The following is a 20,947-nucleotide window of genomic DNA, read 5'->3' as shown; positions in this document are numbered from 1 at the left end:
GTTTTTTGGTTAGTTTTGTTTCCTTAACGTTAATGATCCCAATTTCATTTAAATGTTTTAATGTTTAAACGTTCACACCCCTAGTCCATATAACCAGTGAAGAAAACCCAAAGATCAAAACTACTGCAGCTCATTATTTCACGCATCCCATTCCGTCCCGGCAGATTCTATGTCTACACGCAGAACCTGCCCACAGGAATTTAAGACACAGACAACAACAAAATAGTGAGAATATAGACTCTATCGCTATTCTCCACGCACGCACACACATGCCACAGCAGCAGGGCAGACTGTGCTCTGCATGTATCTATCTGCTGAGAGCTGATTCAAGGGTCATTATCTAAATGTAAACAGGACAATGTTCCCCGTGGCTAGCAGAGGGCAATAGGGATCATGGACATACACACACATTCACAAAGTGTGTGGTACTCACTGACTGAGCGGTCTTGATAGCTACGAAGCGGTGGTTTCCCTCCTTCCCACAGACGTAGCCAAAGGCTCGGTGGTCCGTGATATCTTTAGCGATGTACGAGATCTCATGGACAGCATGGTGGTGCTGGAGGACCTGAGAGAGACAGAAACACAAAGTCATCACAGACAGAACCATTGATCTAGAGATGAATAGATGAGAGGAAAGAGGAGAGGATGATCTGGCAGTAGTTCTATTCAGAGCTCAGGCAGCCCTCAGCAGGAAGTGGCCAGACAGAGGGATACAGTCCCAGTATTCCCTGTGAGCCTCTGTGTTGTGTTTCTGTGCCAGACAGGAGGGGGGGATTAGACCTCTTCAACACACACACACACACACACACACACACACACACACACACACACACACACACACACACACACACACACACACACACACACACACACACACACACACACACACACACACACACACACACTCCCGCCTGCTACATTTAACGGTCTTTAGTTCCCCTACTCCCTCCAGTTTAGCCAGAGTGGTTTGTGCCAGAGGAGGGATGGCTGTGCCCATGGCAGATGGCATCGGTTGTCCCAGTGAACCAGAGCTGGGACTGTGTGTCTGTGTGTGTGTGCGCGTTCATGTGTGTGTGACAGTGTATGTATGTGACAATGAGAGTCGCGTCTCTGCAGGCAGTCGAGTCGATCACTACATTTACTCCCTGGATGTGACACTACAGACAGAGGCAATCTCAGAACATAGCATGGAGCCCAAATACACACACAGAGACGTGCATCTGTCAACCCCACACAGTGCTTTGACAGAGCTGACAGTACTACAGTGCACCCAGCAGCAGCTATAGTGGTACGACAGGAGACAGTAACTCTGTGTGACTGATGTGTCCTATATTTATTAACTAGGCTGATGATTATCATTACTCCCATTGACTGACCTGACAATAATAAGAGCCCCCCCCACCAGCAGGAGAGGCCCTGTGATCACATGCAAGTACGAATGAACGCACACACACACACACACATCCCATGCCTGTAGATTAGACATGGAACCCAGATGTCTTGTACTAGGCTGGGGCTGGAGAGGGGATGACATACACACACTTTTTATTTTTCTGTTAAAGGCCTCGCCCTCTCTCCACCCCTCCTGGCTGTTCCATTCATCCGTGACAGAAAGAGAGAACACGAGCGTCCGCCCTCTGTGGGGAGGGAGGAGAGATTGTTCCTTCGCTCCTCTCTTCAATCTCAGACAGCTCCTCCCTCCATGACCTTCCCTCCTCCATGAGAGAGGTCATCCATTCATCCATCCAACCACCAATCCAACTCATCTATCCATAGGGAGGGAGGACGGGATGGGGATGTAAGCAATATGGTTGCAGTGTGGGATGTTGAAAGGCAAGGCCACACACACACACACACACACACACACACACACACACACACACACACACACACACACACACACACACACACACACACACACACACCTCTAGTGGCAGCCTGGCACATAAGAGGCACCACAAACAAAGCCCCCAGTAACCAGACACAAAGACACACACAGAGGAAGACAGACTACGACGCTATTCTCTGCCAATCAGATGATAAAGCAGGTCTGTATTCTGATCTACTGAGGTGGTTTCAATTAGGTCCTCCTGATTTCCCCTGGGACTCCTTAGAGCAGCCTCATTAACAGGTCCACCTGTCCCCCTGGAGCAATATCTTACACACACACACACACATATGCACACACACACATATGCACACACACACACACGCACATACACACACACACACACACACATACACAAACATGCAGGCACGCGGGAGCACGCACACACACTCTGAAACCTACCCCAGACTTCTCATGGAAGATCTTGATCCCTCCAAAGGAGACAGTTAGAGACACCTTCTGTTTGTGGTCTCCTTTCGATCGCCCTGCCGCTGCTATACCCTACAGAACACACACACAACAGGGTTATAGAGACATATACACATATTACTGACTTTAGATGGAGAAGAGCAGGGAAGTACTTCCGGCGCCGAGAGAGATGGCCGCCTCGCTTCGCGTTCCATATTACTGCATGGTCGGAACTAGAAGCACAAGCATTTCGCTACACTCCCATTAACATCTGCTAACCATGTGTATGTGACAAATAAAATTTGATTTGGAAGAGGAGGACAGATCGGAAGTGACTGTCTGTGTGTGTGTGTGTGTGTGTGTGTGTGTGTGTGTGTGTGTGTGTGTGTGTGTGTGTGTATATGTGTGTGTGTGTGTGTGTGTGTGTGTGTGTGTGTGTGTGTATATGTGTGTGTGTGTGTGTGTGTGTGTGTGTGTGTGTGTGTGGATGGATTTTCTGTCTGGATGAGCAAATTGGGAAACAGGTTGATCAATGGACCATCTACCTCCACTCCTTCGCCCATCACCCCTTGCCTCTGTCTCCTTTCTCCGCACCCCTCAAATTTTTCAGCCCATCCTGCCCTTGCACAATTACCCAGCATGTAATAGAGATAGGAGCCAAAATCCTCACTGCTTCTCTCACCCATCTTCATCTTCATCCTCCCCTTCCCCCTCATTCCCTGGCCTCAGGGTTAAACACATTCACACACAGTCACCTTGAGCTTCATCATGGAGTCTTGACAGAGTTTGTCTCCGCGTGCAGCCGTGACTTCGTCCAGACCGATAAGTTTAGCCTTGTAGCGAACGCCATCCCCCTTAAACCGCCTGATTAGCCCGGCCTCGCTACGATCCTGCCCTGAGAGAGACAGAGACACACAGGGTCAGTACAGTACACACACATGACTACACACATACACACCTCTCATTATGATCCAGCTGTAAAGAGAGTATTAATACACAGTCAAGAGCAAGAAAGCCACACAGTATTCTGCTGTCATTTGATTGGCAAATGGCTTCAGTATTCCTCTCATTCTCAAATAACAGACACAAACACACTGCTAGGTCAACATGCTGCAGTGCATCTCTTCGTCCCCACTTCAACCTCTCTTTCTCCCATTCTCTCTCTTCCTCCCCATTCTAGTGAATGATGGCATGACATTTTGTTCTTATCTCCTCTCTCTGTGTTTCCCCTCTCTCCACATGCTCTTTATTGTCTCTGTGTGTGTATTGAATGTGTGTACTAGTGTGTATGTGTGTGTGTGTGTGTTGTTCTTGCTCCTTTCTCTATGTTATCTTCTGTGTTGAGTAGAGTACTCCTCTCAGACAATAGAGAGGGAGAGAGGAGGAGAGTGAGAGAGAGAGAAAGATCCTCAGGGCATGAGTGTTTAGACTGATCTCTCTTTCAGCTGTCTCTGGACCTTTACCCCCTTTCCATCACCCTGAGATTAGAAGCACCACCCACATATGACAGGCAGGCAGGAAGCATTGGGACCAGGTGTTTAGGGGTTAAGTGTCTTGCTGAAGAGAACAACGGAAGTAAGTACTGAGGTACTGATGACAGAAACCCTTCAGCCCTGTGAGTCGAACCGCCAATCCTTTAGTTGCTCTGTAACCTCTAAGCTACCTGACACCCATAGCAGTATTTAATCCTCCTTTTTTCGGCCACTATGATTGGCTGTCACTTACAGACCAACAGAACATACAGTACCGTGAAAAAGTATTTGCCCCTTTTCTAATTTTCTCTACTTTTGCATTTTTTGTTATTACTGAATGTTATCAAATCTTCAACCAAAATCTAATATTAAATAAAGGGGACCTGATTGGACAAATAATACAATTTAATACTTATTTCATTTATTTCATAAATAAAGTTATTTTACACCCAATGCCCCTGTGTGAAAAAGTAATTGCACCCTTACACCTAATAACTGGTTGTGCCACGTTTAGCTGCAATGACTCCATCCAAACACTTCCTGTAGTTGTTGATCAGTCTCTCACATCGCTGTGGAGGAATTTTGGCTCACTCCTCCATGCAAAACTGTTTTAATTCAGTGACATTTGTGGGTTTTCAAGCATGAACTGCTTGTTTCAAGTCCTGCTACAACATGTCAATTGAGATTAGGTTTGGACTTTGACTAGGCCATTCCAGAACTTAAAATGTGTTGTTTTTTAGCCATTTTCATGTAGACTTGATTGTGTGTTTTGGATCATTGTCTTGCTGCATGACCCAGCTGCGCTTCAGCTTCAGCTCACAGACGGATGGCCTGACATTCTCCTGTAGAATTCTCTGATACAGAGCAGAATTCATGGTTCCTTCTATTAAGGCAAGTCTTCTAGGTCCTGAGGCAGCAAAGCATCGCCAAACCATCACACTACCACCACCACACCATCACAATACCACCACCACCATGCTTGACAGTTGGTATGAGGTTCTGACTGTGGAATTCAGTGTTTGGCTTTCACCAGGCATAATGGGACCCATGTCATCCAAAACGTTCTAATTTTGAATCATCTGTCCATAGGACATTCTTCCAAGAGTCTTGATGATCATCCAGCTGCTTCCAGGTGCTTTTTCGGCAAACTGAGTCAACATTTTGGAGGACATGGGTTCCATTATTCCTGCTGAACACCAAGCACTGCATTCCACAGTAAGAACCTCAGGTTCCCTTTATCTTTGGTTGAAGATCTGATCAAATTTAGTATCAGGGGCGGCAGGTAGCCTAGTGGTTAGAGCGTTGGACTAGTAACCGAAAGGTTGCAAGATTGAATCCCCGAGTCGACAAAGTCAAAATCTGTCATTCTGCCCCTGAACAACCCACGGTTCCTACGCTGTCATTGAAAATAAGAATTTGTTCTTAACTGATTTGCCTTGTAAAATAAATAAAAATCAGAAATATGTATAAATAGAGAAAATCAGAAAGGGGACAAATACTTTTTCACGGCACTGTATAGGCATGCACGCACAGCTTACACATGCTCACTCACACACACAACACCCCCACCTTCCTTCAGAATGTCTCCCCGGCATGTGAGCGACATGAAATGCCAAGAGAGGTAGACGAAAGAGAAAGGGGGAGGTAGGGAGAGGTAAGGGGGAGGTAGGGAGAGGTAAGGGGGAGGTAGGGGAGAGGTAAGGGGGAGGTAGGGGAGAGGTAAGGGGGAGGTAGGGAGAGGTAAGGGGGAGGTAGGGGGGAGGTAAGGGGGAGGTAGGGAGAGGTAAGGGGGAGGTAGGGAGAGGTAAGGGGGAGGTAGGGGGGAGGTAAGGGGGAGGTAGGGAGAGGTAAGGGGGAGGTAGGGGGGAGGTAAGGGGGAGGTAGGGAGAGGTAGATGTGTATAGCTCTAGGGTTACTTTCTTGCTGAGTGGTTTATATTATTACCATGCTCCATCACAGCCTTTCCTGTCACAGCTGAATTCATCCAGTTAGAGAGTGTGTGTGAGAGAGTGTGTGTGTGCGTGCATGTGTGGTGTAATTAAATGTCTGCTGAGGCTGTGACCTGCTGTGCCTAACACAACTAATGAAAGAATCCTCCATTACATCTGTCACACAGAGAGAGAGGGGGGGTGAGAGAGATAGAAAGATGGCGAGAGAGAGCGGGATGAGAGAGAGAGTGATGAGGAAGAGAGGGTGAGAGAGAGGGAGAGTTGTGAGAGAGAAGGGGTTAGAGAGAGGAAAGAGAGTTAGAGATGAGAGAGATAAGTGTTGGAGGAGAAAGAGAAAGGACATGAAAAGAACAACCCAACCCAAGACAACAAAGATGTCTAATATGAATAGGAAAAATGAGATTGCCTAGGCTTCACAGTAACTCAGCAGGCTGACAGTGTTGTACCCAGTCAGTTACACTACTGTAGCTATTGTTAAAATCAAGCTACTCTCTAACGAATGATCCCCAGTGCTACAGCTCAGACCTTTACTGTGGAAAGGATAACAATTACATCAAATACAAGTGTTTTTGTAAGGATTGTGGGAACTCATTTTGGGTGATTCAATCATCTCTCTTGCACTGGACTCTACCCACACACACACACACTGGACTCTTCACCAAACACACACACACTGGACTCAACCCACACACACACACACACACACTGGACACACACACACACACACACACACACACACACACACACACACACACACACACACACAAAAACACACTAGACTCTACCAAAAAACACACAAACTGGACTCTACCCCCCCACACACACACACTGGACTCTACCCACACACACACACACACACACACAGGATCTACTAAAACACACACACTAGACTCTACCCACACACTGGACTCTACCCACACACACACAGACACACACACACTGGATTCTACCCACCCACACATTGGACTCAAACCCACCCTTCACAGTAACTGAGCAGGCTGACAGTGTTGTACCCAGTCAGTTACACTACTGTAGCTATTGTTAAAATCAAGCTACTCTCTAACGAATGATCCCCAGTGCTACAGCTCAGACCTTTACTGTGGAAAGGATAACAATTACATCAAATACAAGTGTTTTTGTAAGGATTGTGGGAACTCATTTTGGGTGATTCAATCATCTCTCTTGCACTGGACTCTACCCACACACACACACACTGGACTCTTCACCAAACACACACTGGACTCTACCCACACACACACACACTGGACTCTTCACCAAACACACACACTGGACTCAACCCACACACACACACACTGGACTCTTCACCAAACACACACACTGGACTCAACCCACACACACACACACTGGACTCTTCACCAAACACACACACTGGACTCAACCCACACAAACACACACTGGACTCTACCCACACACACACACACTGGACTCTTCACCAAACACACACTGGACTCTACCCACACACACACACACTGGACTCTTCACCAAACACACACACTGGACTCAACCCACACACACACACACACACTGGACTCTACCCACACACACACACACACTGGACTCTACCCACACACACACACTGGACTCTACCAACACACACACTGGACTCTTCACCAAACACACACTGGACTCTACCAACACACACACACAATGGACTCTTCACCAAACACACACTGGACTCTACCAACACACACACACACACACACACTAGACTCTACCCACACACACACACACACAGGACTCTACCCACACACACACACACACACAGGACTCTACCCACACACACACACACATACTGGACTCTACACACACACACACACATACTGGACTCTACACACACACACACTGGACTCTACACACACACACACTGGACTCTACACACACACATACTGGACTCTACACACACACACACACACACACACATACTGGACTCTACACACACACAAACACACATACTGGACTCTACACACACACACACACACACACACACACACACAAACACAACCAAAAAACACACAAACTAGACTCTACCCACACACACACACACACACACACACACACACACACACACACACACACACACACACACACACACACACACACACACACACACACACACACTAGACTCTACCAAAAAACACACAAACTGGACTCTACCCCCCCCCACACACACACTGGACTTTACCCACACACACACACACACACAGGATCTACTAAAACACACACACTAGACTCTACCCACACACTGGACTCTACCCACACACACACAGACACACACACACTGGATTCGACCCACACACACACACTGGACTCTACCCACACACACACACTGGACTCTTCACCAAACACACACACTGGACTCTACCAACACACACAATGGACTCTTCTCCAAACACACACTGGACTCTACCAACACACACACACACACACACTAGACTCTACCCACACACACACACACAGGACTCTACCCACACACACACACACACATACTGGACTCTACCCACACACACACACACATACTGGACTCTACACACACACATACTGGACTCTACACACACACACACACACACACACACACATACTGGACTCTACACACACACACACACATACTGGACTCTACCCACACACACACACACATACTGGACTCTACCCACACACACACACATACTGGACTCTACACACACACACACACATACTGGACTCTACACACACACACACACACACACACACATACTGGACTCTACACACACACACATACTGGACTCTACACACACACACACACACACACACATACTGGACTCTACACACACACACATACTGGACTCTACACACACACACACACACATACTGGACTCTACACACACACACACACACACACATACTGGACTCTACACACACACACACAAACACAAACACACACAAACACACACTAGACACTACCAAAAAACACACAAACTAGACTCTACCCACACACACACACTGGACTCTACACACACACACACACACACACATACTGGACTCTACACACACACACACACACACATACTGGACTCTACACACACACACACACACATACTGGACTCTACACACACACACATACTGGACTCTACACACACACACACACATACTGGACTCTACACACACACACACACATACTGGACTCTACACACACACATACTGGACTCTACACACACACACACACACACACACACACACATACTGGACTCTACACACACACACACACACACACACACACATATTGGACTCTACACACACACACACACACACACACACACACACACACACACACACACACACACACACAACACAAACACACACAAACACACACTAGACACTACCAAAAAACACACAAACTGGACTCTACCCACACACACACAAAAAAACACACTAGACTCTACCAAAAAACACACAAACTGGACTCTACCCCCCCACACACACACACTGGACTCTACCCACACACACACACACACACAGGATCTACTAAAACACACACACTAGACTCTACCCACACACTGGACTCTACCCACACACACACAGACACACACACACTGGATTCTACCCACACACACACACTGGACTCTACCCACACACACACACATGACTCTTCACCAAACACACACACTGGACTCTACCAACACACACACTGGACTCTTCAACAAACACACACTGGACTCTACCAACACACACACACACACACACACACACACTGGACTCTTCACCAAACACACACTGGACTCTACCAAAACACACACACACACTAGACTCTACCCACACACACACACAGGACTCTACCCACACACACACAGGACTCTACCCACACACACACACACACACATACTGGACTCTACCCACACACACACACATACTGGACTCTACACACACACACACACACACACACATACTGGACTCTACACACACACACACACACACATACTGGACTCTACACACACACATACTGGACTCTACACACACACACACATACTGGACTCTACACACACACACACACACATACTGGACTCTACACACACACACACACACATACTGGACTCTACACACACATATACTGGACTCTACACACACACACACATACTGGACTCTACCCACACACACACACTGGACTCTTCACCAAACACACACACTGGACTCTACCCACACACACACACACACACTGGACTCTACCCCCACACACACACACACTGGACTCTACCCACACACACACACACACTGGACTTTTCACCAAACACACACACACACTGGACTCTTCACCAAACACACACACACACACTGGACTCTACCAACACACACACACACACACTGGACTCTTCACCAAACACACACTGGACTCTACCAACACACACACACACACACACTAGACTCTACCCACACACACACACACAGGACTCTACCCACACACACACGCACAGGACTCTACCCACACACACACACACATACTGGACTCTACCCACACACACACACACATACTGGACTCTACCCACACACACACACACATACTGGACTCTACCCACACACACACACATACTGGACTCTACCCACACACACACACATACTGGACTCTACACACACACACATACTGGACTCTACACACACACACACACACACACATACTGGACTCTACACACACACACACACACACACATACTGGACTCTACACACACACACACACACATACTGGACTCTACACACACACACACACAAACACAAACACACACAAACACACACTAGACACTACCAAAAAACACACAAACTAGACTCTACCCACACACACACACAGGACTCTACCCACACACACACACTGGACTCTACCCACACACACACACACATATACTGGACTCTACACACACACACACACACACACATACTGGACTCTACACACACACACACACACATACTGGACTCTACACACACACACACACACACACACATACTGGACTCTACACACACACACACACACACACACACACACACACACACACACACACACACACACACACACATACTGGACTCTACACACACACACACACATACTGGACTCTACACACACACACACACACATACTGGACTCTACACACACACACACACACACAAACACAAACACACACAAACACACACTAGACACTACCAAAAAACACACAAACTGGACTCTACCCACACACACACACACACACACGCACACAAAAAAACACACTAGACTCTACCAAAAAACACACAAACTGGACTCTACCCCCCCACACCCACACACTCGACTCTACCCACACACACACACACACTGGATTCTACCCACACACACACACTGGACTCTACCCACACACACACACTGGACTCTTCACCAAACACACACACTGGACTCTTCACCAAACACACACACTGGACTCTTCACCAAACACACACACTGGACTCTTCAACAAACACACACTGGACTCTACCAACACACACACACACACTAGACTCTACCCACACACACACACAGGACTCTACCCACACACACACACACACAGGACTCTACCCACACACACACACACACATACTGGACTCTACACACACACATACTGGACTCTACACACACACATACTGGACTCTACACACACACACACACACACGCATACTGGACTCTACACACACACACATACTGGACTCTACACACACACACACACACATACTGGACTCTACACACACACACACACATACTGGACTCTACACACACACACACACATACTGGACTCTACACACACACATACTGGACTCTATACACACACACACACACACACACACACACACACACACACACACACACACACACACACACACACATACTGGACTCTACACACACACACACATACTGGACTCTACACACACACACACACACAAACACAAACACACACAAACACACACTAGACACTATCAAAAAACACACAAACTGGACTCTACCCCCCACACACACACACTGGACTCTACCCACACACACACACACACACACACACACACACACACACACACACACACACACACACAGGATCTACTAAAACACACACACTAGACTCTACCCACACACTGGACTCTACCCACACACACACAGACACACACACACTGGATTCTACCCACCCACACATTGGACTCAAACCCACCCTTCACAGTAACTCAGCAGGCTGACAGTGTTGTTTAAACCCAGTCAGTTACACTACTGTAGCTATTGTTAAAATCAAGCTACTCTCTAACGAATGATCCCCAGTGCTACAGCTCAGACCTTTACTGTGGAAAGGATAACAATTACATCAAATACAAGTGTTTTTGTAAGGATTGTGGGAACTCATTTTGGGTGATTCAATCATCTCTCTTGCACTGGACTCTACCCACACACACACACACTGGACTCTTCACCAAACACACACACTGGACTCTACCCACACACACACACACTGGACTCAACCCACACACACACACACTGGACTCTACCCACACACACACCCTGGACTCTACCCACACACACACACACACACTGGACTCTACCCCCACACACACACTGGACTCTACCCACACACACACACTGGACTCTACCCACACACACACACTGGACTCTACCCACACACACACACTGGACTCTTCACCAATCACACACACCGGACTTTTCACCAAACACACACACTGGACTCTACCAACACATACAAACACACTGGACTCTTCACCAAACACACACTGGACTCTAGCAACACACACACACACTGGACTCTTCACCAAACACACACACTGGGCTCCACCCACACACACACACACACACACACTGGACTCTACCCCCCCACCCTCACACACACACACACACACTGGACTCTACCCACACATACTGGATTCTACCCCCCCTCACACACACACTGGACTCTACCCCCACACACACACTGGACTCTACCCACACACACACACTGGACTCTACCCACACACACACACTGGACTCTACCCACACACACACACTGGACTCTTCACCAATCACACACACCGGACTTTTCACCAAACACACACACTGGACTCTACCAACACACACAAACACACTGGACTCTTCACCAAACACACACTGGACTCTAGCAACACACACACACACTGGACTCTTCACCAAACACACACACTGGGCTCCACCCACACACACACACACACTGGACTCTACCCCCCCACCCTCACACACACTGGACTCTACCCACACACACTGGATTCTACCCCCCCTCACACACACACTGGACTCTACCCCCCACCCTCACACACAGACCGGACTCTACCCACCCTGCTACACAGTGGACTCTACCCCACCACCCTCACACACACACACACACACACACACACACACCTGGACTCTACATACACACACACACACACACACACACACACACACACACACACACACACACACACACACACACACACACACTGGACTCTTCACCAAACACACACACTGGACTCTACCCACACACACACACACACACTGGACTCTACCCACACACACACACACACTGGACTCTACCCACACACACACACACACTGGACTCTACCCACACACACACACTGGACTCTACCAACACACACACACAATGGACTCTTCACCAAACACACACTGGACTCTACCAACACACACACACACACACACTAGACTCTACCCACACACACACACACACAGGACTCTACCCACACACACACACACATACTGGACTCTACACACACACACACACACACTGGACTCTACACACACACACATACTGGACTCTACACACACACACACACACACACACATACTGGACTCTACACACACACACACTGGACTCTACACACACACACACACTGGACTCTACACACACACATACTGGACTCTACACACACACACACACACACACACACACACACACATACTGGACTCTACACACACACAAACACACATACTGGACTCTACACACACACACACACACACAAACACAACCAAAAAACACACAAACTAGACTCTACCCACACCCACACACACACACACACACACACACACACACACACACACACACACTAGAATCTACCAAAAAACACACAAACTGGACTCTACCCCCCCCCACACACACACTGGACTTTACCCACACACACACACACACACAGGATCTACTAAAACACACACACTAGACTCTACCCACACACTGGACTCTACCCACACACACACAGACACACACACACTGGATTCTACCCACACACACACACTGGACTCTACCCACACACACACACTGGACTCTTCTCCAAACACACACTGGACTCTACCAACACACACACACACACACTGGACTCTTCACCAAACACACACTGGACTCTACCAACACACACACACACACACACACACTAGACTCTACCCACACACACACACACAGGACTCTACCCACACACACACACACACACACATACTGGACTCTACCCACACACACACACATACTGGACTCTACGCACACACATACTGGACTCTACACACACACACACACACACACACACACATACTGGACTCTACACACACACACACACATACTGGACTCTACACACACACACACACACACATACTGGACTCTACACACACACACACACACACATACTGGACTCTACACACACACACACACACACACATACTGGACTCTACACACACACACACACACATACTGGACTCTACACACACACATACTGGACTCTACACACACACACACACACACACACACACACACACATACTGGACTCTACACACACACACACACACACAAACACACACTAGACACTACCAAAAAACACACAAACTGGACTCTACCCACACACACACACACACACACACACACACACACACACACACACTAGACTCTACCAAAAAACACACAAACTGGACTCTACCCCCCCCCCACACACACACTGGACTCTACCCACACACACACACACACACACACAGGATCTACTAAAACACACACACTAGACTCTACCCACACACTGGACTCTACCCACACACACACAGACACACACACACTGGATTCTACCCACCCACACATTGGACTCAAACCCACCCTTCACAGTAACTGAGCAGGCTGACAGTGTTGTACCCAGTCAGTTACACTACTGTAGCTATTGTTAAAATCAAGCTACTCTCTAACGAATGATCCCCAGTGCTACAGCTCAGACCTTTACTGTGGAAAGGATAACAATTACATCAAATACAAGTGTTTTTGTAAGGATTGTGGGAACTCATTTTGGGTGATTCAATCATCTCTCTTGCACTGGACTCTACCCACACACACATACACATACTGGACTCTACCCACACTGGACTCTTCACCAAACACACACTGGACTCTACCCACACACACACACACTGGACTCTTCACCAAACACACACACACTGGACTCTACCCACACACACACACACACTGGACTCTACCCACACACACACACTGGACTCTACCCACACACACACACTGGACTCTTCACCAAACACACACACACACTGGACTCTTCACCAAACACACACACTGGACTCTTCACCAAACACACACACACACACTGGACTCTACCAACACACACACACACACACTGGACTCTTCACCAAACACACACTGGACTCTACCAACACACACACACACACACTGGACTCTTCACCAAACACACACTGGACTCTACCAACACACACACACACACTAGACTCTACCCACACACACACACACACCACTCTACCCACACACACACACACAGCACTCTACCCACACACACACACACACACACACTGGACTCTACCCACACACACACACACATACTGGACTCTACCCACACACACACACATACTGGACTCTACCCACACACACACACATACTGGACTCTACACACACACACATACTGGACTCTACACACACACACACACACACACACATACTGGACTCTACACACACACACACAAACACAAACACACACAAACACACACTAGACACTACCAAAAAACACACAAACTAGACTCTACCCACACACACACACAGGACTCTACCCACACACACACACTGGACTCTACCCACACACACACACACATATACTGGACTCTACACACACACACACACACACTACTGGACTCCACACACACACACACACACATACTGGACTCTACACACACACACACACACACACACACACATACTGGACTCTACACACACACACACACACACACACACACACACACACACACATACTGGACTCTACACACACACACACACACACACACACACACACACACACACACACACACACACACACACACACACACACACACACTACTGGACTCTACACACACACACACACATACTGGACTCTACACACACACACACACACATACTGGACTCTACACACACACACACACACACACAAACACACACAAACACACACTAGACACTACCAAAAAACACACAAACTGGACTCTACCCACACACACACACACACACACAAAAAAACACACTAGACTCTACCAAAAAACACACAAACTGGACTCTACCCCCCCACACCCACACACTCGACTCTACCCACACACACACAGACACACACACACTGGATTCTACCCACACACACACACTGGACTCTACCCACACACACACACTGGACTCTTCACCAAACACACACACTGGACTCTTCACCAAACACACACACTGGACTCTTCAACAAACACACACTGGACTCTACCAACACACACACACACACACTGGACTCTTCACCAAACACACACTGGACTCTACCAACACACACACACACACTAGACTCTACCCACACACACACACAGGACTCTACCCACACACACACACACACAGGACTCTACCCACACACACACACACACATACTGGACTCTACACACACACATACTGGACTCTACACACACACACACACACACATACTGGACTCTACACACACACATACTGGACTCTATACACACACACACACACATACTGGACTCTACACACACACACACACACAAACACACATACTGGACTCTACACACACACACACATACTGGACTCTACACACACACACACACACACAAACACAAACACACACAAACACACACTAGACACTATCAAAAAACACACAAACTGGACTCTACCCCCCACACACACACACTGGACTCTACCCCCACACACACACACACACACACACACACACACACACACACACACACACACACAGGATCTACTAAAACACACACACTAGACTCTACCCACACACTGGACTCTACCCACACACACACAGACACACACACACTGGATTCTACCCACCCACACATTGGACTCAAACCCACCCTTCACAGTAACTGAGCAGGCTGACAGTGTTGTTTAAACCCAGTCAGTTACACTACTGTAGCTATTGTTAAAATCAAGCTACTCTCTAACGAATGATCCCCAGTGCTACAGCTCAGACCTTTACTGTGGAAAGGATAACAATTACATCAAATACAAGTGTTTTTGTAAGGATTGTGGGAACTCATTTTGGGTGATTCAATCATCTCTCTTGCACTGGACTCTACCCACACACACACACACACACACTGGACTCTACCCACACACACACACACACTGGACTCTACCCACACACACACACTGGACTCTACCCACACACACACACTGGACTCTTCACCAAACACACACACACACACTGGACTCTTCACCAAACACACACACTGGACTCTTCACCAAACACACACACACACACTGGACTCTACCAACACACACACACACACACACTGGACTCTTCACCAAACACACACTGGACTCTACCAACACACACACACACACACTGGACTCTTCACCAAACACACACTGGACTCTACCAACACACACACACACACAGGACTCTACCCACACACACACACACAGGACTCTACCCACACACACACACACATACTGGACTCTACCCACACACACACACACACATACTGGACTCTACCCACACACACACACATACTGGACTCTACCCACACACACACACATACTGGACTCTACACACACACACATACACACACACATACTGGACTCTACACACACACACACACACACACACATACTGGACTCTACACACACACACACAAACACAAACACACACAAACACACACTAGACACTACCAAAAAACACACAAACTAGACTCTACCCACACACACACACAGGACTCTACCCACACACACACACTGGACTCTACACACACACACACACACACACATACTGGACTCTACACACACACACACACATACTGGACTCTACACACACACACACACACATACTGGACTCTACACACACACACACATACTGGACTCTACACACACACACACACATACTGGACTCTACACACACACACACACACATACTGGACTCTACACACACACACACACATACTGGACTCTACACACACACACACACACACATACTGGACTCTACACACACACACACATACTGGACTCTACACACACACACACACACACACACACATACTGGACTCTACACACACACACACACACACACACACACACACACACACACAAACACAAACACACACAAACACACACTAGACACTACCAAAAAACACACAAACTGGACTCTACCCACACACACACAAAAAAACACACTAGACTCTACCAAAAAACACACAAACTGGACTCTACCCCCCCACACACACACACTGGACTCTACCCACACACACACACAGGATCTACTAAAACACACACACTAGACTCTACCCACACACTGGACTCTACCCACACACACACACACACTGGATTCTACCCACACACACACACTGGACTCTACCCACACACACACACTGGACCCTTCACCAAACACACACACTGGACTCTACCAACACACACACTGGACTCTTCAACAAACACACACTGGACTCTACCAACACACACACACACACACACACACTGGACTCTTCACCAAACACACACTGGACTCTACCAAAACACACACACACACTAGACTCTACCCACACACACACACAGGACTCTACCCACACACACACACACACAGGACTCTACCCACACACACACACACACATACTGGACTCTACCCACACACACACACACATACTGGACTCTACCCACACACACACACATACTGGACTCTACACACACACACACACACATACTGGACTCTACACACACACATACTGGACTCTACACACACACACACATACTGGACTCTACACACACACACACACACATACTGGACTCTACACACACACACACACATACTGGACTCTACACACACACACACACACACATACTGGACTCTACACACACATATACTGGACTCTACACACACACACACATACTGGACTCTACCCACACACACACACTGGACTCTTCACCAAACACACACACTGGACTCTACCCACACACACACACACACACACACACTGGACTCTACCCCCACACACACACACACTGGACTCTACCCACACACACACACACACACTGGACTCTTCACCAAACACACACACACACTGGACTCTTCACCAAACACACACACTGGACTCTTCACCAAACACACACACACACACTGGACTCTACCAACACACACACACACACACTGGACTCTTCACCAAACACACACTGGACTCTACCAACACACACACACACACACTGGACTCTTCACCAAACACACACTGGACTCTACCAACACACACACACACACTAGACTCTACCCACACACACACACACAGGACTCTACCCACACACACACACACAGGACTCTACCCACACACACACACACACACATACTGGACTCTACCCACACACACACACACATACTGGACTCTACCCACACACACACACATACTGGACTCTACCCACACACACACACATACTGGACTCTACACACACACACATACTGGACTCTACACACACACACACACACACACACATACTGGACTCTACACACACACACACAAACACAAACACACACAAACACACACTAGACACTACCAAAAAACACACAAACTAGACTCTACCCACACACACACACACAGGACTCTACCCACACACACACACTGGACTCTACCCACACACACACACACATATACTGGACTCTACACACACACACACACACACATACTGGACTCTACACACACACACACACACACATACTGGACTCTACACACACACACACACACACACACACACATACTGGACTCTACACACACACACACACACACACACACACACACACACACACACACACACACACACACACACACACATACTGGACTCTACACACACACACACACATACTGGACTCTACACACACACACACACACATACTGGACTCTACACAAACACACACAAACACACTAGACACTACCAAAAAACACACAAACTGGACTCTACCCACACACACACACACACACACAAAAAAACACACTAGACTCTACCAAAAAACACACAAACTGGACTCTACCCCCCCACACCCACACACTCGACTCTACCCACACACACACAGACACACACACACTGGATTCTACCCACACACACACACTGGACTCTACCCACACACACACACTGGACTCTTCACCAAACACACACACTGGACTCTTCACCAAACACACACACTGGACTCTTCAACAAACACACACTGGACTCTACCAACACACACACACACACACTGGACTCTTCACCAAACACACACTGGACTCTACCAACACACACACACACACTAGACTCTACCCACACACACACACAGGACTCTACCCACACACACACACACACAGGACTCTACCCACACACACACACACACATACTGGACTCTACACACACACATACTGGACTCTACACACACACACACACACATACTGGACTCTACACACACACATACTGGACTCTACACACACACACACACACACACACATACTGGACTCTACACACACACATACTGGACTCTATACACACACACACACACACACATACTGGACTCTACACACACACACACACACAAACACACATACTGGACTCTACACACACACACACATACTGGACTCTACACACACACACACACACACACAAACACAAACACACACAAACACACACTAGACACTATCAAAAAACACACAAACTGGACTCTACCCCCCCACACACACACACTGGACTCTACCCCCACACACACACACACAC

The 20,947-nt window shown here is 47.8% G+C and overlaps 1 protein-coding gene across 7 annotated transcripts in view; it reads right to left on the bottom strand.

Moving 5' to 3' along the window:
* The window catches only part of LOC106560226 (disabled homolog 1), a 170,886-nt gene that overhangs the window by 48,054 nt on the left and 101,885 nt on the right, over positions 1 to 20,947 (bottom strand). For all 7 annotated transcript variants that reach the window (XM_045687633.1, XM_014122858.2, XM_014122857.2 and 4 more), the window contains 3 exons: positions 3,052 to 3,191; positions 2,291 to 2,389; positions 434 to 565 (listed from right to left, as the gene is read on the bottom strand). In XM_045687633.1, the coding sequence (XP_045543589.1) occupies positions 434 to 565; positions 2,291 to 2,389; positions 3,052 to 3,191 (371 nt within the window). The remainder of the gene's footprint in view (positions 1 to 433; positions 566 to 2,290; positions 2,390 to 3,051; positions 3,192 to 20,947) is intronic.

This window comes from Salmo salar, chromosome ssa10, assembly GCF_905237065.1.
Source record: "Salmo salar chromosome ssa10, Ssal_v3.1, whole genome shotgun sequence".
In the NCBI taxonomy this organism is placed as follows: domain Eukaryota; kingdom Metazoa; phylum Chordata; class Actinopteri; order Salmoniformes; family Salmonidae; genus Salmo; species Salmo salar.
This window is presented reverse-complemented; position numbering and strand designations above follow the sequence as displayed.